This window comes from Atractosteus spatula, unplaced genomic scaffold (assembly GCF_055471065.1).
Source record: "Atractosteus spatula isolate fAtrSpa1 unplaced genomic scaffold, fAtrSpa1.hap1 Scaffold_13, whole genome shotgun sequence".
Classification (NCBI taxonomy): domain Eukaryota; kingdom Metazoa; phylum Chordata; class Actinopteri; order Semionotiformes; family Lepisosteidae; genus Atractosteus; species Atractosteus spatula.
Window position 1 is genome coordinate 122,523 of NW_028296686.1, and position 21,972 is coordinate 144,494.

At 37.4% G+C, this 21,972-nt stretch overlaps 1 protein-coding gene across 2 annotated transcripts in view; it reads right to left on the reverse strand.

Moving 5' to 3' along the window:
• LOC148809455 (uncharacterized) overlaps window positions 1-20,765 on the reverse strand; it is an 83,295-nt gene extending 62,530 nt beyond the window's left edge. For both annotated transcript variants that reach the window (XM_088909259.1, XM_088909260.1), the window contains exons 1-8: window positions 20,479-20,765; window positions 16,046-16,245; window positions 15,358-15,597; window positions 13,393-13,569; window positions 11,194-11,291; window positions 4,128-4,187; window positions 1,547-1,651; window positions 507-607 (exon numbers count right to left, since the gene is read on the reverse strand). In XM_088909259.1, the coding sequence (XP_088765385.1) occupies window positions 507-607; window positions 1,547-1,651; window positions 4,128-4,187; window positions 11,194-11,291; window positions 13,393-13,569; window positions 15,358-15,597; window positions 16,046-16,241 (977 nt within the window). In that variant the 5' untranslated portion in view covers window positions 16,242-16,245; window positions 20,479-20,765. The remainder of the gene's footprint in view (window positions 1-506; window positions 608-1,546; window positions 1,652-4,127; window positions 4,188-11,193; window positions 11,292-13,392; window positions 13,570-15,357; window positions 15,598-16,045; window positions 16,246-20,478) is intronic.
• Between the last annotated feature and the right edge of the window lie 1,207 nt (window positions 20,766-21,972).

The following is a 21,972-nucleotide window of genomic DNA, read 5'->3' on the forward strand; positions in this document are numbered from 1 at the left end:
TGCTGATCTGCTGATGAAAGATAGGATAGGATAGTGGCACAGTTAATATCATCATCTGGGTATATAAATTAGAGGGGATCTGAATATTCCCTGTGAAGGGATTAAATCAATTAAAGGATGCAAACAGGGTGAGTATGAGTGGGGAGACGAACAGTACTGTATATTTGTAAAGGGCCTCAAATCATTCATTAAAGAAATGGATGAATGAGATTTTCATATTAACTACTAATAACTAAATGAGCAAGTTGAGATCATTTTGAAATCTATGCTGTTAGATACGGATATCTTTGTATCCGTGGATTTCATGGTGTCAGCTGAAAGAAAAGCAAATTTTCTTTCTACCTGTTTTCATAGCTGGCACTACAGCTCACCTAGACCCAGAATTCCCTGCTAAAATATGAAAGCTGCTTATTATTTACTTTTCCATGCATCAGCAGCAGATTACAGTATGACATCTGGGGTCGGCATAATTTAAACTTTTTTAAATTGACCTGGAGTTTACTTACTCTGGAAGCAGAAAGGGCTGGACCTTCCGAAGATTGCCTCCTTTGCAGTACTTCTTCAGCACTTCAAATGAGTCTTCCTCAGCTTTTTTCAGTCTTATCATCTATGGGGCAAAGCAGTTTGTATTAAAATCCTGGAATTACTCAGTAATGTATTACACCTCCTAGATCTGATGAATCAGACTTTATTGAAGTATTGGTGTTATGAGAGCACAGGCCTTTCTAGACCACATTCCCCAGAAAGACCTGAGGAAGGAGCTGCTGCTGTCTGTAACTTCACTCATTGCAGGAAGTTGCTGGATGTTTAAAAAGCAGGAAGAAAAGGCTACCTGTGTCAGTGAATTAATCTGCCATGTGCAGAACAGAAAGCAGAACCTCGTTCTCCTGCCAATTCAAAGGAGCAAACTTGTACTTTTTGCGGAATAAAGGTACTTTCGGGTAGAGAGATCTTTAAACGTTTTGAGGAGAGTCTCGGTGCGAGACTAAGGTGCTGTTTTGAAGCCAGTAAGCAGCTAAGCTGCCCAGTATGACAGGTAGGGAAGCAGTGGAGAAGTTAAGTCCGGAGCTCAAAGAGGAGCTAAGATCTTTGTTTGGTGTTTGTTTGGTTTGTAGTGGAGTGTTTTTTTTGTTACCTGCACATGGGTGTTTTGAACCTTACAGCTGTGAATGTGTGGGTCTGTTGTCCAGGACCCACCTAAGATAAAAAGCATGTTATGATACGCCAAGTGGTCTGTTAATGTATATGATTTGTGTGATGCCAAAGTTACAAAAGCCTATTTTTAAACACCTAGTTTGAAAGCAATGATTTTGCTCCCTGCATGGAGTACTTTGTAGTTTTATTATGAATGTGAAGTTGCTTCTGAAAGCAAATCAGCAAGTAAAATACGAAAGTTATACTGGAAAATGCTTTCAGTTCATAGGTTCATTTTCCACAATATTAAACTATATTTTCTGAATTATAACCTGGATTGGCTTGGTTAGAAAATGAATGGATGGATTTTCCTATTCTGCAGACAAGTTTTAAAAACAAATCAAAATCATACCTCTTCCTGAGGAAAAGATGATTTGTGGGAGGTATTTCTAGTCATTTTCTCCAGTGTTTCTTTCTTGTTTTTTTCTTGTTCTTGGTTTTCAAGTTCTTCCTTGAACTAGAGAAAAAAAAGAGATCTCTCTCAAATTATTCAGAAGCAGTCTATTATTTCTGTGATACAAGATTTAGGAGTGGATGCCTCCGAAAATAAGTTGCCTTAAAAATAAGTCATAAGCTTTAAATAATTTTTACTATTCAATTCAATTCAAGGTGCTTTATTAGCATGACCGATGGGTACAATCAGTGTTGCCAAAGCAAATAAAATAATGAAATTCACATGAAACAAAACAAAAATAAAAGTAATATAAAATCTACAGACATATTACAGACATTTACAACAAAGACATATTATAATATATTGACATATAAACAGAATATATATATATAAACAGAATATAGAATATATTGTAAACAGAAGGAGCATTATTGAGACGTACAGTCTAGATTAGAGTCTACATTATCTAGACACACAGTAGATAAATAAAAAAGTTAGGTAATCTGCGTGTGAATGTCACATAAAGGTTCAACATGATGAAAATATAACAATAAAACAAGTATTTAACAGCACTATGTCAAAATATAATATTTTCTGTGCCTTCTCCTCCATACCTTTCTCCCCCTGTTTTCCTCCTCCTATTTCTCCTTTCTCCTCTCTCCCTGCATACTGTTACTGTGGCTGTTGAATCCTTTATTATGGGTTTTAAGCATTAATTATGAAGTTAATTAACCAGAGTTAACCACTAGTAACTCCCTTTGATCATTTACTGTAGGTGTACGTGCCTCTTAACCCACCTGCAGCTAAGTGAACAACTCCAATGATACCCATAGTTTTAATCTTTCTGACTAAGGGCTTGAAAGGTGGAATTAAAGAATCAAAGTGTGAACTGCAAACGTAGCTAAACTTTGATATCATTTGCTCTTGACAATGGTAATATATCCACTGCTTTCATAAATTACTTTTATAAAGTGATTCTATTGAATGGTCAGATAATATTGTCATATATTTTGTTTGGGCATGTTGTTAACACAAATATGTTCATAATACATTAGAATGTTTTTTTTTCAGCAAATCAAAATCTTCTACAGCCATACTCCAAATTGTGGGATTCAATGTCCATTTACCTCCAGTCTTCATGAGATCTCAGTCCTTGTGAAGCTACTGAATGCCCTCTATGTATTTACAGCAGCATTTCTTACCTCAGGAAACACCTTTGGAGTCCTGTAAACTGTATACTGTATAGTACTGACTACTCTGTACAACGCTTGTTTTTGCAGTAAAATATATATTTTTTTTAATTTGTCCCTATTTCATCAATGGTATGATGAAATATGGGGGACATTATATATTCCTCCATTAAGGGTATGACATGCTAAAACAAAACCAGGCCACAGACTGCAAATAGACATTATTTATGTACAGTGTGCCATTGTTAAGTTCATGTACTCTACGTCTTTTACACCACGATATTTTAAAGATACATTTCTTCAGGGGTTTTGGGGCAGGAATCTGGTGAATGGATATTATTCTAAAAGAAGGTAACTACAAATTGTGTAACTTTAAAGCGATGATTTCCAGGTTAGTCTGTGATTTCCAGATACACATAATAGAAATAACAGCTGTAGCATGTATTTTAAAATCACATTAACTGGAGGCATACGCAGCACCTACATGGCTGGTGCCTATGTTGACAAGTTGTGTCAACATCTCTGGTGTTTCCAACATACTGGGAGCAAAAGACAATCAACCCCCAGATTTCTTGGAGTAGCTGCACAGAAAAGGAAACACCAACTATATGAATTATGAACTGTATGAATCACAGCCACATATCCCAAGTTTATCTGTGACACTTTCACGCTTTCATTCTTAAAACAGCTGCATTTGTAACCGGCTGAATGAAGAGAAATGTTTTCAGCTTCCAGGTTCAAGCATACAGAATGTAATGAGGACAGGCAGGAACTGCACGAGCATTCGGATTCACAGAAGTTTGGCCTCTCTGTTACACCCAGACAGGGAGCAGCTCGCAGCCCTCTGCTACAGGAGACCAGGACATTCCCAAAGTGCTCAATCAGGCGGCTGATCCAGCAATCAACCGCCCTGATTAATCAACCTATTTAAAGCTCAAGTGTCCAGTGGACCAGCGCTTCGACATTGAGCTTCCCTGAGCACTGTGTTCGCCTTACGTCTTCTTAGTAATTTCATCCTCAAAGCACTGATCCAATGGAAAAAGTTTCCTCTTCAGGCTACTCTGGGATGCCTTTATTCAACTGACTCTGCTGCCTGCTACTCTGAGCAGCCTCTTCCCTGCTACCCTTCAGTGTCACTCTTCTGCTTCTTCTCATCTTCCCTCAGATACTCCAGCCCGCCTGCCATCACCTCTCCAGTCTGGCTTTTCTGTCGCGCTGCTAACTCGACTTTCTGAGCCTCCTGAAGTTCTGCACTTTGACCTGTTTTGACCTGACAGCTCGCCATGGCCTTGCTCTGCAGGCCCTGAACTGTGAAGACCTTTAGATAAAGTGGAATACTGGTCACTTACGACTTCTGGCAGTTTCCTCCATTCTTTGTCTTTCAAAGACTGGGAGCAATCCAAGGCACGCTGAAAACAACAAAAAAAGTATGCAATCAGTTTTGGAAACATTCTCTGTGTCTACAAATTATACATTTGTTCTAAAGACAATAGTGTAGAATTTTTTTTCAGTGTAGAAAATAAATCACATTACATGAGCTGATAATCCTCTTCAACAATATTCAAATTTCAGACATTCCATAGAATTCTCATTGAATTTTTAGAAGACATTGCCTGAAATCTTTAAATGGTATACAGTACTGTAACAAGAAAATCAGAGGCAATAAACCTTCAATTAAATCTTCTTAAGGAATATCTTTCAAGAAATTAAAAAAGAATGTTTTGTGTTTTGCAAAATATTTAGTGTCCTGAATACACATCAATAGAAATGTGCTGATTGCACTGCACTGTTGTCCCATCCAGGGTGTATCCTGACTGCACAGGATTAAGGAGTTAGAAATCTTATACTTTTTCTTTTGACCCTGATACCACCCAGAGTAACACTCAGAGAAACTAATGCTTTCTACCATTTTCTCCCTCAAGAAACAGATGATCCTTTCCTGAGGAAGGCTCCACGGCCAAAACGTTGTGTTTTCTTTCTTCTCTTTTCTGCATGGAATAAACCTATTACTTGTTCCTTTGCAGCCTACGCATACTGACGCAGCTCCCCACCTGAATTTTTTTAAGACATTAAAGTATATATGTACAGAAATACCCAGAAATGAAAGGTGATGTTCTGTACTTTTCCTCATATTAATCTATTCATCTCAAATCTAAATTGCTTGAGTCCCAATACTTATGGAGGGCACTGTATATTAGAACATTTTCTTTACAAGGTACCTCAGGCAAAAGAGGTTCTTTCCAGGTTATGATTCATTTTTAGACTAGGGGGATTCCCATTCGCTATAGAGAATCCACATATTTAGGAAGAGGATTTTAGCACTAAGGTGTATTCTGTTTTATTTAGGATGCAGTTTTACAGATGCAGCCATTCAAAGTGCGCGGTAAAGACACGTACCGGAGGTAATTGGCTACGGCGTCGCGCATTGTGACACACGATGACGCGCGGTACCGCGGTACGTGATTGGTTGACCGACAGGGGCACTCGTGGTCCGTTGGTCTGTCGTAGAAAGATTTACTGTAAACGTCTTTACTGTGCCCGTTGTAGTATTGAATATTCATATGGAATTTTACCACTGAAGGGAAATCTTAGTAGTTGAGCATAAAAAGAATAGGAGAATATTGTAACGCGTGTGAAGGCCATAAACAATATTAATTTTGGAACATAAACATACAGTATATGGCTGGTCTTGGTACTTTAAAGAAAAAAATACACACCAGTATTCCATTTCTCCCTAAACATTTTAAGCATCGAAGTCTTTAACTAAAGAGATACCGGAGTCAACAAGCATACTTTTAGAATTTGATTAAAAGGGAATATAATATGGAATCGCGTATCTAACGAAATTAATAACGATATAATTATATTCATGTACCGCAACACAAGAATAGTACACGCTGTACATTGTCTGTTGATAATGTTTCTGTAGTGCTTTTTCAGCACTCTGCATGTGACCTTGCTGGTGGTGCTGTGGGTTAGGTTCCTGACCCCCCCATGTCACACCGTCTGTGATCGAATCCCACTGGAACTATGAGGTTTTTTTTTAACAAACATTTCTTTGAAAAAATGAAACGTTTCCCTTGGTCAGAGATTAAATAAAACCTCACTCACACCAAACAAATTTATATTTCTAAATATCACAACATGATCGAATTTAAGTCATTTTAATAACAATGAATAGTCACCTATGCATTACAAAATAAACCTTTATATTGATTTGAATCGCGTTTTGATTTAAATCGTAAACGCATGTTTAAATATATGTGTTTAAAGGCGATATATAAAAGCGCTGATTCTTATGGAATGTGTTCCGCCAGGGATTCAAAAAATTTATGTTTTTTAATCGCGTATCTAAGGAAAATAGCAGTATAACTTTGTTCATGCACAAACAGTGGCATGTTACATTATTAATTTGGGTGTCTCCTCTTGCCAGAAAGCTCTAAATTGCATTTTGAGTGCGGTTTTTGACTTTTTCTAAATTGCAACCCATAAATAAACTGCGACACTTTAAACTGCGACACTTATCATTCAACCTGAGCTCGAAATATCACAAGGACCCTCAAGAGCACAGCAAAGACTGTATTAAAAGTATACTAGTGACAAACTAGTATACTTTAGATCTTTTTTTCTGAACCGGGGAAAATCTGATCATGTTTCTCTATAACAATAATAAAAAACATTATTTTACATATCACCTTTATGTGATATCACCTTAAGGACAGCACATACAAGGATTAATTGCACAATGAACCACTCCAAGAAATTTAAAATAGTCTTCTTTAGGTGTGAGGGTAGGAGTGGATCGCAGCAGGCATAATCAGCAAACCAGGAAAACAAAGAACAGGACAGGTGAGACGTGTATCCAGAAAGCGAGTGATCAGAAAAAGGAAATGGTTTTACGCCCAGGTTTTCGACCCAATTGTTTTAACTTGCTAATGCATCAGACACATTTCCTGGCGTATTGTGTTTTAAATAAAATAGGAATGTCTTTCCCTGGTATTAGCTCATCGGTATGGTGTAAGTTTTATCTGTACCATACCATACAGTATATAGGTACAGAATTCAAGCTGCACCACTGTATCGCTTTGGTAAGGAGACGGACAATGGCCAAAATCATGAAGACTGATCTTCACATTATCACACCAAATAATGAAGATGAAAAGAAACGGGAAGTCAACACAGGACATTGTACATCATTTGGCTTCGATGGACATCTTCGTTTCTGAAAGCACAGTGAGACGACATTATAAAGGGGAGAGGAGGCACAGAGAATCTAAACTGAGGACGATTCAAAGGTAAATACATTTCTAAAAATACCTTTCTTGCATGTAAATACAACTACGGACATTATTTTTAAAACTAACTGTTGATCTCTTTTTTTCAAGTCCTATTGTGCGAGCTATCGACAAACTGACTGATAAAAATGATGAGCTACCGGCGATGCAAGTCCAAAGACGGCTATGGGCTGACCTCGGTGCGACCGTTAGCCCGACATCGATAAGAAGAGTACGCAGGAGGCTTGGATGGAGATACAGAAAAACCAACACATGCCCCATGATAAGGCTAAAAAACAAAGAGGAAAGACTCAAACAAGCGCTCCAATGGATTGAACAGGGGGAGGCATTTCAGGATGTACTTTTCACCGACGAAACAACAGTGGCTCTGGAAAAGTTTTCAACAATGTCATTTTGCAAAAAGGGGAGATATGTGGACAAGCCAAAGCCCAAACATCCACTGAAGGTTCACGTCTGGGGGGGTATATCTAGAAGAGGCCCGGGACCACTTCTTATTTTCGAAGGAATTATGGACCGTGAATTGTTCGAGGATGTCGTGGTCACACAGCATGCCGCCCCATATATCAGGGAGCAGTTTGGATCAAGGCACCGTCTCTTTCAAGACAACAATCCGAAACACACAGCAGCAAGGGTGAGGCTTGTAGCAGAAGGAGTGAACTGGGTGAAAACTCCAGCCGAATCCCCAGATCTAAATCCGATAGAGATGGTTTGGCATTCGTTGAAAGACTATGTTCGGAAAACTGCTAAGCCCATCACAAAACAGGAACTGATCGATGCGATCTATAAATTCTGGGAGGAAGAACTGACCGAACAAAATTGTAACAATTTTATTAACAGGCTGTTTCGTGTTCTTCCTAGGATTGTTGGCCGGGGCGGGGGACATTCGGGAATGTGAGTCTGAGAAAGACAGTCTCATGTTTGTGGACAGTCTGTCCACAAACAAAACATTCCTGTTAGACAAGAGGAATGTAAAAAAAACAATTACTTTTTGTCAGTGAAAACCTGTGTGTGTGTCTCTCTCTGCTGGATGTCTCTCTCTCTCTCTCTGCTGAATGAATAAAAGCATTTTATTAAAAACGCGTTTGCGTTTGTCTGGTATTTACTTTGGTCCCTTTTAACTGTTTTTCCATCTACTTTATTGCTTTGAGATGCCACTTTTAAAGGTGATATGTAAAATAAAGTTTTTTATTATTGTTATAGAGAAACATGATCAGATTTTCCCTGGTTCAGAAAAAAAGATCTAAAGTGCTACACCTAACTTTCTTAATTCGATGTATTTAAAGCAGTGAACTACTGTAGGTGTAACATAACATTCAGAAATGCAATCGAGAATAGTTTTGTGGTGTTTGTATAGATGAAACGTTCCTAAAACGTATAAGGTAACAAAATTAAAGACGATAAAAATCTGTAATCTTTCCACTTGTACTGTATGTCATCGGAAAATACAAGAAGTTTCTGCTTTGTGTAAGGATGGTATCAAAAAGTAATCTAAGTGGTGAGAAAGCTGTGCTCAATGTATTTAAGGGACTTAAAAGTTAAAGGAGATGCTTCATATTGCTTGACTAATTTTAAAAACTAAGTTATAAATGCAGACGCTCCCTCGGTGCCGCGCCGGGTGTAAATATCTAAATATACATTCGTCCCGGGCAGAGGCCGAAGAGCGCCCGGCTGGGGTGCGCGGGGAAGAGCAGGACAGGAGTGAAAGTGGTCAGGGCGGGGTTTAGGAAGGCATACAGTCTGGGCAGGTATAGATTACACTTTTCTAAAACGTATTTGAAAAATAAAAACGATTACAATCTAATCCTTCCACGTTTGATCCCAAAATCCCAAGAAAAATAAATCTAAACGGGGAGAAAGCTATGCTGAAAGTTTATTAAGATACTTAGAAGACAAAGATACTGTATCAATTTATGTTGCATTTGTCTGATTATGATTAAAAAAAATACATATAATTAAACACGCGTTTGCGATTTAAATCAAAACACGATTTAAATCAATATAAATGTTTATATTGTAACGCATACTGTCCAGCCTCCATTTCTCTATAAAAATTTACTCTATTACAAATTTACAATTTGTTGATAATAGAAATGTTAGGTTCTCTAAAGCTTTGTGATAGTTGACCCACCCAGGCAGCAAAAGATCAGCTGCACTGGTAAGATGTGACACCAAAGATATGATTAATAACCTTTTAAATCTGAAGGGAGATCTGAAGGGATCCCCCCCCACACACACACACACACAATAGAAGCAGGAAGCAGAAGCAGGGACCGTTGTCAGAAGGGAAGAAGGTGACTATTCATTGTTATCAAAAATGACTTAGATTCGATCATGTTGTGATATTTTGAAATATAAAAGTCAATTGATTGTCCATAATATTGCTATTCTATTTTTTCGAAGAAATGTTTGTTAAAAGGAAATTCACAGCGCCAGCTGGATTTGAACACACAACCCGTGAGTTGGTAATCAGGCACGTAGACCAGTGGGCTACAAGGGAAGTCGCATGAAAAGAGAGGCGAAACAGCCCTACACAGCTCTGTCGCAGTACACGAATATAATCATATCGTTATTAATTTCTTTAGATACGCGATTCCATATTATATTAGCATAAAAGCTTAAAACTACCACTTTTTCACACGCTATTTCACATGTTAGTTAAATACTTTGATGCTTAAAATGTTTAGGGAGAAATGGAATACCGGTGTGTATTTTTTTCTTTAAAGTACCAATTCCTGGAATCTGACTGGATGACACCCTTCTGAAGTGGTTCCATAATATCTGGTATACGGAAAAGAAAGCGTTGATAAAAAAGCCTGGATTCTCATGTATCTGATACAAGTATCTTTTAATACAGTCTTTGCTGTGCTCTTGAGGATCCTTGTGATATTTTGAGCTCTAGTTGAATGATAAGTGTCACATTTTAAATAATTTTCATAGTTAGAATTTATGAAACGCCCTGTTAAAAGCAAGGGAGTTTTTATGTCCGTTGAAGTAAAAGAAAATGCCTGACAAAGTAGGGCTTGGACAGATTCCAAGTGCTTGTACAAATGTGCTAAAGAAATTATACTTTGAGTATACAGCTTGTCCAAAGTCATTCATTATTAATACTATTAGTAATATCTTCGGTAAAGGCTTTGATGCACAAATATTTCTGATAAAGGTAGGTTGTGTACTTTTGTCCAACTGAGCAATCTTGCTTTCATAAAATATACCAACATTTTAATGACTGATGATTAACATGCTGTAACACACAGTTCAAATTTAAAAGCTCAAATGCTGTACATGAGAGGTTAAGCTTTATTGGCTCCCCCTGGCGGTTTTACAAGGTGATGCCGGACCTTTCCGGCATGACGTCAAATGACGCGATTAACCCTGTGATACTGCGTGATACCGCGACATGCCCACCGGGGTATACCGCGAAATACCCCACCCATTTTGAATGGCTGCATCTGTAACTCTCTTGCTGGCCAATGAGGCACAACAGAGGATTTCTGATTCCTGGGTTAGCCTGTTTTCTTCTGGTTGATCAGGATGTAGGCCTCTAAGATGCTGTGTTTCTAAATAGGATAACTTGAATGTTTTTTGCTGTGTTGTGTGTTGTTTAGTTTGTGTTAGTGTTATTGTTAATACAAATTTGTTTATCCTAGTTTGCTGTCTTTACCTGATTAGCTCACTTTAAGCAAGTTGCAATGGCTAAAAAGCCATTGTGATGAAGCAAGTACTACTAAACATCAACATGTTTAAATCATTAGGTCAGCTGTCTTAGAACTTCAATATTTAGCAGTGACCGGATCATCATAATGAGAGAGATCATTAATCTAGCTTTCATGGGGATGGGACATAGGATTAAGTACTGTAGATCTCAATTCAGGATAAATAGGACACACAGTAAACAGGGAGATGGTAGATGATCTCACAGGAGAGAGGAAAGAAGACTGGAGACAGGAGTAGATCATGAGAGAGATACCTTCCTCATACACACTAAGAAACCTCATTCTGTCAAGATAACGTGAGCACTATGTGAGGAATATATTCAGAAGAAGGACAACACATTTATCTATACAAGATGGGTTGAATGACCTTTCCTTGTTTCCTAATTAACTCAGCCTTAATTACTTACCTGTGGTAGGTACACTTCTTTGTTATTTACTGCATATTCATCGAAACTGTCGCTTGTCAGCGTAAGCATACGATTCAGAAAAAAACTTTTACCTTTTCCTGAAAAACAGAAAACAGACTTTAAAACCCTAACCACGCCATAACAATATGAGAACTAAAATATTTTTTCAAGAGTATAATTATGGACAAGTGGGCAATGAGTATGAAATTAAAATATAACCATAATGCAGACATGCAAGTTTTAGAAAATACCACCAGCATAAAACAATGGCAAACGCATGACTGCAGTGTAATCCCTCCTCTTAAGGGGGCTCCGGCTCTTTCACATTTAAGTTGATCTTTAAGTGCACCTGCCTCCTATCCAGCCCCTCCTTATTTAAGCCAGACGCTCACTATTCTGGGCTCAGTATTGGGAGATGGACGTCTGGATGCCCGCCTACCAGAGGGTCCTGGATAGACCCGACGGCATCGGGTTCACCACAGCGTCCTGGCCTTCTGGGTTCCGGGCTTGGAGAGCGTGGCCTCGTTAACCCACTTTTATTCCCCGTCTCTTCACTGGATCCGGGTTTTTAAACCTTGTCTTGTGTCTGTCTTGGATGGATCACCTGGCTCTGGGCTTTTGGACCTCTCCCTGGATTACCCCCTGGCCTCCTCTGGACTTGTTCACCCTGGCCACGCCCCCCCAAGCACCAGCGCATGGTCGCCACGCCCCCCTGTTTGTCAACCAGCCCAGTTCCTCATCGTCTCCTCCCCATGTCCGTTTCCACTTACTTCCGGATTCTACCGTCTGCACAGGGTCCTGACCAATGCGTCGCTACAGTGAAGAACACTAGATAATGTGATAACGGATTGGGTCAGATTTTATTTGATAACCATACTGAAAAAAGTTGGCATTTACGGAAAATACCAGGTACATTGATTTGTCAGGGGAGGATTTCAGTTAACTGCAATTGGTTTCAAAGGTAAATATTAGCTGTGGAAGAGAATTTGGAATATTTGACAGACTTCTGAAAAAGAAGAGACAAAGCAAAATTTGACTTCAGTGCCTCACCTGGCACATCACAAACTTTCAGAGTTAGAAAAGAATATTTTCCTTTTGAAATTAATCAAGCATGAGCACACAGTGATACAGTGAGTCTGATGATAACACAGAGGATGAGTTGTGAAAATGAACAACAAAACAGAAAGGAATTAATATGCCCATTATATAACTTTAGGCTCATGAAGCAACACCTGAGGTAGACTCTAAAGCTTTAGTCAAGGTTTTGTGTAGAACAACCAGATGAACATGCTTGTGGCTCAGGAGCTGAGAAGTAGTTCCAAGTGTTATGATCTGGGTAGTGTACAGTCAAAAACTCCATTTCAATGACAGATAGCAAACTGACCACCTAATACTGCACTGGCTAAGTCCTCACGTCTTTCCCTTCATCTGACAGCAATGGGACAGAATCCCAAAAGAACTATGAAAAATGTGCATCCAGGTAAAAAAAAAGTTTTCTTTTGGTTTCTTTTAGTTATAGGTCATTAGGTACCTATAGGTAGTTTTAGTTATAGGTAATATTTGTTATTTCATGCACAATATGTACTGTATAGTGCATTACTATACATAATAAGATATCAAATGTCTCTTTAAGTTTTAGCATAGAACACAAAATATCAATTCATTTAGAAGAAAGAATAATAATAATAAGAAGAACAACAACAACAATATAAGAACACTGTTGTGACCGGTGTCCTGTGGCATCTCTTGGCCAGCAGTTGCTCCAAGAAACCATTGTATCTGCCCAAACTGGATCATCTTCTGGTCCTAATAAACAATGTTTTCAATTATAAGATTTACTGGCCATATACAATTTATTGTATTTGGAACCTGTCTTTTCACATACTGTACCCCAAACTTGCTCTCCATGAGACACACACAGACATGGAGAGAGAGCATGGGGTCAGAGCACAGGGTCAGCCATTGTACAGCGCCCCTGGAGCAGTTGGGGTTAAGGGCCTTGCTCAGGGACCCAACAGAGTAGGATTCCTCTGCCGGCTGCTGGACTTGAACCGGCAACCTTCCAGCCACAGGCACAGATCCTGAGCCACAGAGCCACCACACAGCCCCGGTTATTTTATTGCTGGATCTCTATCTAAGGCGGAGGCACCACTTTAATGTAAAAGGAACCGTTAATCTTGCAATTGAATGTTTTTTTACCATTTTGCGATAAAATTGACACTTTTGTTCTCGACTCCGACTCCATACTGAGTTCTTCCATTTTCTCTGCAGCATCTCTTAAGTTCATAAAATCCTCAAGGTCTGGTGTCAGCTTTAAAGCTTTTTTTCTTAGTTCTTCCTGCAGCCAGCATAGAACAAACTTTGCAAATTCTGAATCTAAAACACAAAAACATCATACATTCAAGAAGTAAACTACAATCATTGAAATTCTTCCTTTTATTTGCCCACTGATAACAGGTTCCATTGCTACACAAACACAATATAATGTTTAAAAATAAATGTTGGGAGCAATTTGATTTCTTAAATACCAAGTAATAAATAGAATGTAAACCACTTTTTATTTTCTTATTAAAAATAAGGTATTTTTATAATCGCATACAAACTAAATACTAAAAATATGGCCCAATGTGTTACTTCACAGGACACAAAACAAATCAAAACACTCTGCTTGGTATACAAATTGGTATACAATTAGTTGTTAAAGCAGCAGTCTCAAACTAGAAAGCAGGTATAAAGACTCTGGCTTCACTGTTTATCAGCAGGACTGGAACTTGCATCAAAATGGATGGGAGACCTCCGGAGAAAAACTAAGGTTGCTGCTGGAAGAGGTGTTAGTGGGGCCAGCAGGGGGCGCTCACCCTGCGGTCTGTGTGGGTCCTAATGCCCCAGTTTAGTGACAGGGAGACTATGCTGTAAATAGGCGTCGTCCTTTGGATGAGACGTAAAACTGAGGTCCTGACTCTCTGCTGTCATTAAAAATCCCAGGGCTCGTCTTGAAAGGAGTAGGGGTGTTACCCTGGTGTCCTGGCCAAATTTCCCATTGGCCCTTACCAATCATGGTCTCCTAATAATCCCCATCTATGAATTGGCTTCATTACTCTGCTCTCCTCCCCACTGAGAGCTTGTGTGTGGGGAGTGTACTGGCGCACTATGGCTGCTGTCGCATTATCCAGGTGGGGCTGCACACTGGTGGTGGTGGAGGGGATCCTCATTAAGCGTTTTGAGTGGAGTGTCCAGAAAAGCGCTATAATAAGTGTATTATTATTATAAAATACATATGGTCCTGGCATCAAAAGAATCATAGTTTTTCTCTGTCAATGTCATCAATAATGGGCAAGGTAATCCTACACAATATTTATTAACAAACAGTAGGATGTTAGATCCAAACAACAAATCCACCCTCTGCCTTCAAGGAGCAATGTCATGTATTTACTATTACTGCAAACCATAGTGTAAATGGAAAGCAATCTCTCCCACTGTACACTCCCAGAGAAAATGGTGAACTCTTGTTTGTCACTCCACTGTGACAGACATGGTGCATAAAATGCACTCTACAGCCTAAGGCCTTGATCCAGTTCTTCCCCACTGGGGTGTAGAAGTTTTTCAGCTGTTGGATCCCATGTCCCAACAGTAATCACTGGATCATTGTGTTTGGTTTCTGTGCCATCTTCCCTCAAATATGCTGCAATTACTGTACCCCTGTGCTAAAAACATATTGGAAGCCTACAGTATTGCTAGTTTCAAACCATCACTTCCTAGCCAAAGTTCGAGTGGTGAAAAGATCTCAAATGCAAAATGCTTTAAGGAGAAGAAAAGTTCTTCACATGTTTCAGACTTCAGACAGCTCCTTAGTGCTGAAGCCTGCTCCCTTAACCTCTGATTGTTATCAGAGTAACAAAAATCAACTTTTGTTAAGAAAGTTCCACTTTCCCTTATGCTGCACTGAATCTTTTGAGAGTGATAAGGACAATATAATTTTTTAAATTATAAAAAATGTCATAATATAGCAGCATCTACTATTGCAAACTTACTGAACTCTTCTCCATATTGTAATCTGTGTATCTTGATCTGCATTTCTTCATAACAACTTTGTAAAGACCTCCCATTTTCTCACATACAATTTGAGCAGGTATTAATAAAAGGGGTTAATGAAAAATACTGTACCTTGGAGAAGTGGTTCCGGTGCATTTTTTATTTTCTCATCTAGCACTTTGACCACAAGATTTGCTTTTACTGGTAGTAAATCTTGGAGTCTGGATTTGAGGGATGTCCTAAATTCTTCCAATTGGTCAGATGTGAGAGGTGGATCTGCAATCACTTTCACAATTGTACTTCCTGGTATACACTTGGTTTTGAGTCCAGCACCTTTTGCAAGCTCATTAATCACATTCATAAATTTTGAAACTAACAAAAATAAAAAAAAGTTACATCAAACACATTGAAGAATTTAAGTTCTAAACAGCTACAATAGTATCAGTGAGCAATTTCATGATTTCATTATTTTTTTAATGTCTTTTGCACATAAAAGTGTTCAGTTTAAAAAGATTAAAATATTTATAAAATGTGCATACACAATTTGTAATTCAACAAAATGGACAAACCTGGACAATGGTTACTCATTCTGCAAGCACTATATATAAAATGAAGTTTATTATTTAATTTTAGGAAGAATGGGATTTAATGCAATGCAATGAATTGTCCAGCAGATGTGACATGGTTATATATAGTCATACATTTGTGAATGAAACAACCTAGTATATTTGATATTTCGACACACACACAAAAAAATAAAAATATTTGAAAAGGAAAATAATCCTGTATTTTATACCACAGTAGACACATTATTCCTTACCTTTTAACTCTCTAAGCATCATAATGCTTGCACCAGAACACACCACCACCTTAACAATGTCTCCAATGGTACGCATAAAACCATCAGATATTCTTAAACTGAAATCTCTATAATGCATTTCCAATCCTTCTCCTTTATCATCATTGCTTTTGGTTTTAGTCTTTTTTGAAGGTGGTACAGATAAATCTTCAGACATTTCCCTTAAAAGAGATACATGTTTAAATTAAGACATTAACCTAACAAAATCTTTATGCTTCCTCAAAAGGAGGCACCCAAGGGAAGATAATTTTTTACAAAGCACTTTTAAAATAACTCCTCTAAGGCTCAGCCGTCTTAAATTCCAGTCCAAGTCAAATCCTTTTCTGAAAAATGTATCATGAAATCTTTTAAAAGATTCAAAGCAATTGATAGGGATTAAAACATGTTTGTGGATTGTTGAGGTACAGGTAAGTTACAGTATAGTTTCAGCTACTGGACTGAAGATTGTGACTATTATTAATATGAACTAATCTTCTAACAACACATTCATGGTAAAACATATGTTCTAATGTCAGTTGGAGGTGGACATCCCCTTAGTTTTTAGGCTATCCACTGACACTACAACACACAGAGTCCCAAACGCACTGATCTGTTACAGTTCTGTATTTCATAATTGATGTATTCAAAATGGCCCTAATGTAAAATATATCTGCATCTTATTTCTGTGTTCGACTGTGTTTTCAGCACTGGTGAATGAATGCAGACATTAGAAAAATGGTTCACTTTGGTATAATGAGAAAATAAAAGGCATTATCCAAAAATAAAAAAAAACAACTATGCAGGGGATATCCTGATGTTTTTGGACTTAATATGTAACTGAAAGACACAATATTCTTCACTGAGCTTTCTTGTTTTATTTTGCCTTTTATACTATTAATTATCAGGAAACTAAATACAGGCGTTAGGTCAATTTGTTGGGATTATTATGTGTTTAATTTTTTGGTGTAGTGCCTGTTATTAAATATAAACAACCTGTGGAGAAATACATTATTATACTCAATGAATAACTATTTGATCAATAATTCAAAGTATTGATCAAGAAACAGGATACAAATATCTTGTATTCTGTCACATTTTGCATTTTCTGACATCCAATCTATTGTTTTCCAATTTTAAACCTTTTTTTACACTTGGGTTCTAGTGAAATATGTTTATGGAAGGGTGAAGTTTTGAAGTTATTTTTTTCTAAAACTGACCAAGCTTTTTTTAAAAAAAAAAAATATTTTAAAGCTTTTTTAAAAAAAATATTTTTGCACTAAACAAAGACTAAATCCTGAAGATTCCTGATTTTAATGAAGAGATAAGGGAGACACCTGGGAAGTGAGATATAATTTTTGTATTTTTGCAAACTATGCAGTCTAGTGGCTTGGAGTTGGCTTTGCGCCCAAAATATATAAATGTGTTGCCTGTCCTTGGTCGGTAAGATAAAGGGCATGTATGAGGCTGTGTGCCCAGAACATACTGTATGAAAGGAACTAACTTTTGTCTAGTCTGCAACTTAGATATGATTAATAACAATACTGGCATGTGTTGTTGTCTTATCATTCGTTTAGAATGTGTCGTGGTAACTTGTTTGTTTCGCGGTATTAAAGACCATCTTTAGTGGTTGCAAGCCGTTCTTCCATTTGCATATGAAACAAAGAGACTTCTACCACACAGACACCTGAACTTTGTCATTTGTATAACACAACAGTAATGACACTGTTTATGTGGAATAGTTATTGAAATGTTATGTTTGGCTGTAGCCCAGTTACAGTAAAGCCTCAATATTCACTATATTTTCTTTTTCTATTTCTATTTGTAGTTCACGCAACAGGCCACATTTTTTAACACTTGTGGACCACAATTGCCTATTGGTTGGCTTCACAGTAGTAAAGTAAATTTGGGCGTATGCATTTCATCGATCTACTTCACCCGACCTGCATCAGTCTCAGTAGTAAAGGCTGGTTAACAAAGGGGTTCTGATGGAGCGCATCGTCGGTTTTGCTTTATTCAGTTTCCATCAGGAAGCATTAGATGTGTGTTGTATGGAGACCTGTTATCAAAATAATGCTTGTATATAACTTACTGTTGTAAAAAAACAAGAGCTGTTAACAAAAAACCTAAGTGTCCCCTATGTTATCAAAGTCTCAGTTCTTGTGGAACATTTTTTTTTCTTAAAAGTTTTTTAAGAAAGAGAATTAGACAAATTGCAGAAGTGGGAGTGAGGTGGTTGAGAGGGAAGGAACTGAATCTACTTAAATTACTTTCTCCAAATTTCGAGGCTTCACTGTACCTCTATAAAAAGATGTGCTTATGGGCAATATCAGTAGCGATGTTTAGTCACAGTGGTTTTACATGCCCTGTCTAGGGCTGTTCTCAGATATCTTAAGGTAACAAAATCTTTACTTCAGGATCCCAAATGTCTTGTAAAAGCCTTGTGATCACAAGAGCCTGATTAAAGGAGGCCTGGGCTTCAGGATCTGCAGGACCAACTTCTATCGCCAAGAAGAACAACCCACACAGTTGTTAAACTGACCTAAACCACAGGTGAATGAAACAAAATATAATTGCTACACAACAGACTGCACTTTAAATCAATGATTTATTTTGCTTAACACATTGCTCAGTTCGCAATGTGGACTCTCGAAATATCCAAAGTCATATTTGAATATTTGAGCGTCATATACAGTGGACTCCATAATTATTGGGCACCTCTTGATAGATATGAAGAAAAGAAGTATAAAACAAATCATGAGTTCATTAAGCACTGAAATATATTTCCAACATAAGGAATTATTTATCCTGAACTAATGATTCAATGGAATCAACCAAGACAAAAAAAACCGAAATAATTATAACGATTAACGATTATTGACTCCCCCTGTTTTTAGTACTTGGTGGAGCCTCCCTTGGCAAGGATAACGGCAGTTAGTCTTTTCTTGTAATGCTTCATCAGGCTGGTGAACACACTGGGAGATCCTAGACTATTCCTCCATGCAGACCCTTCCCAGATCCCGGAGGTGTGTAGGTGTGCGCTTGTGGACAACCCTCTTCAGCCCAGACCACAGGCTTTCAATAGCACTCAAGTCAGGAGACTGAGACAGCCATGGCAAAATGCTAATTGTTTTTTCTATCAACCATCTCTTTGTTGATTTTGAAGTGTGTTTAAGATCATTGTCATGTTCAGTCCGACCAGAAATATATCTAAAAAAATGTTTTATTATTGTAGCTTGTTGTGAACGTGATATGTTTTTTTTCAGGTTTTCATCTGTATCAAAACAACCGGTATTCCAGCAATACATAATTAGGAATCGATTTCACTTTAGATTTTGATTTATGGGAAAATATATTTCACACATACTGTACTTTAAAACCAAACTGTGGCTTTAAAATGAGATGGTGTCATAGTATATATACAGGATATTTATACAGTATGCCATTCATTGTTTGCTGTTGTTCCAAAATATCTGTGGACATGACTTCATGGGATTTGCATGTGTGGCACATTGAGGAATGTTTACGTATTCGGTTCACGTGCTCGAAGAGTAGTTTTTAAAACTTCAGTACACACTGTGAAGGAAACAGCCCATACCATCTCACAGTAAAAATGGAGTTGGACTGCCCTTAATCGCCCAAACAATGAACTGTTGACTGCAGTGTTTGTGCTGCCAGTAACTGATCTTTCAATCTTTCAATCTACTAATGTAAAAAAAGACTTCTATTTGTGTTTTTCTTTACTTTTTCAACAGGCACTGAAGCCAAATAATTATAAATAATTGTTTACATAATTATAAAAATAATTACATTATAAAATAATGATAAAAAAACTACTAACATATTTATATGCTATAATTATAGCAACTACTAAGAAGAAAGGCCAGTAAAAAAAATATCTAAAAAAATAAAATTGAAATTTTATCATTTAAAAATGTACATGGTGGCATTAAAATGTGTATTTAAAACTAAATTTTGTATACACATAAAAAAACTAAATTGTGATTTCTGTTTAAGGGCATCTTTAAATTTTTCTCTTTCCAAGATTGCTCTTCTTAGAGACTGCTGTTCTGGAGGTTAATTCATTATTACTTTATTATTAATCTTATTTTTTTTTACTTGTAACATAATATAAAATATATTTCTTTTTGATATAGAAACAGTTGGGAAAAAATCCTGATAATCATAGAATCCTTTAACAAGTTCAAAAGCTTGTTTCAATTCTACATAATTGCTTTAATTAAGTTTGGATCTCAAGCAAAACTAAGAAACCAATAAGAAGTAATCCAGTAATCCAACAAATCTTTCAAATCATTTAGATCCCATCTACACTTTACATGTAGCTGCAGTGTATTGTAGTCCTAAAAAAGTCAAACTCAATTTTTGTTCTAATATACTGTACATAAATTGTTACTTACGGTCTTGAGTGTTCTTGGAGGCTTTTCACAAACAGAAAGTCTTTAGAAATGTTAGTAAAAGTCCAACAACGCCCGGAAGTTGGTGATTTTAAATTCACACTGTGATTATTTCAAAGTATTTTTTCAAAAGGCTCTTCACTCTACTCCCAGTAAAAAAAACAATACGCAGCTTTATAACTTATGGGTACAACTGTAACTTACTTCAGACTAATATTTATTTAGTAAAATGGCTGTTCGTGGCCAAGTTAATGATTTTAACTACAGAGAAAGACAACACAGCCTGCACTGCAAATCTAGAACAGGAAATTGAGGTTTATCTATGTGTTGTGTGTTTAATTTCCTGTGTTTCAGTTTCTATATTACAATAGTCCACCTCCTTTTAAATGCAGTTGGCACTATTTGCGCTAGATCATTGTTTATTAGATCAAACAATGATCTAGCGCAAATAGATCATTGTTCTAGATCATTGTTTATTAAAGTCCTAGATCATTGTTTATTAAAGTCTATCCGTTGCTCCACTGATATGGGATGGTTTTCATCATTATTAAAAAAATACTATACTTTTATCTAGACTTTTGTCACATAAAGTACTAGACTTTTATGAAGTAAAATGTGATATAAAATGTATAACTGGCACAGAACAGTCATTTCTGAGTAGATTTTCTAACAAATAACAGTAAAACGCTCTCCCAGAACTGATAAGAATGATCACATCTTGTTTCTCTCAAAATTCCACACACAATAGCCGCATTGTTAACTAGATGGTAACGAGTGAATAGTTGTGCATGTGTTTCACATTATCAATATAGGTACAATAAGAGATGGAACAAAAGGAACAGCCAGTACTTTAAAAGACGGGTACTGGCTTGTACAGGCTGGGAGCACTCCTGCCTGTGGTTCTGTGATTTCCTTCTCAAACCAAGTGTAATAGGCTTTCAGCTCCTCCGGTAGAGAGAAATCTCTATCAGTGGCTGGAACACTCGTTTGTTACAGACAGTTCAGGTCCACATCAGCTAAAACACCAGCCCTGTACAGTGGTCCAGGTAAGAAGCCCCTGTATCAGATCGAGTTTGGAGAAGACCATCTAACACTGAAAAGAGGAAATGATTTAGAAGCAAAAAAACAGTTTCATTAAACAGCACATGAAAATAAAAGTATTTGGGGCTAAAAGGGACTGAATAAACCCCCTACCTGAAAGTATATTTCATACCGGGTGCGTGCTCCAATTCTTTGAGATTCCTGTTGTGTGCACTGAGAATCAGAAAATGAAGGAAGAAATTCTCCTCACTGCTGTCTTCAGTTTGATTCATCTTTGATTCTATCCTGACCGCTTGCCTCCGAAACAGTCGTTCAATTCAGGAGTTCTAACTGAACTGGGAAACTAGGCTGGCTGGCAAGCTTTGTAGCCTAGTGAGCTACAGTATTATGGAATAGACCAGTGACTTGAGTGCAAACATACAGTACTGCAGGCAATATGATTGTAAATATCTTTAC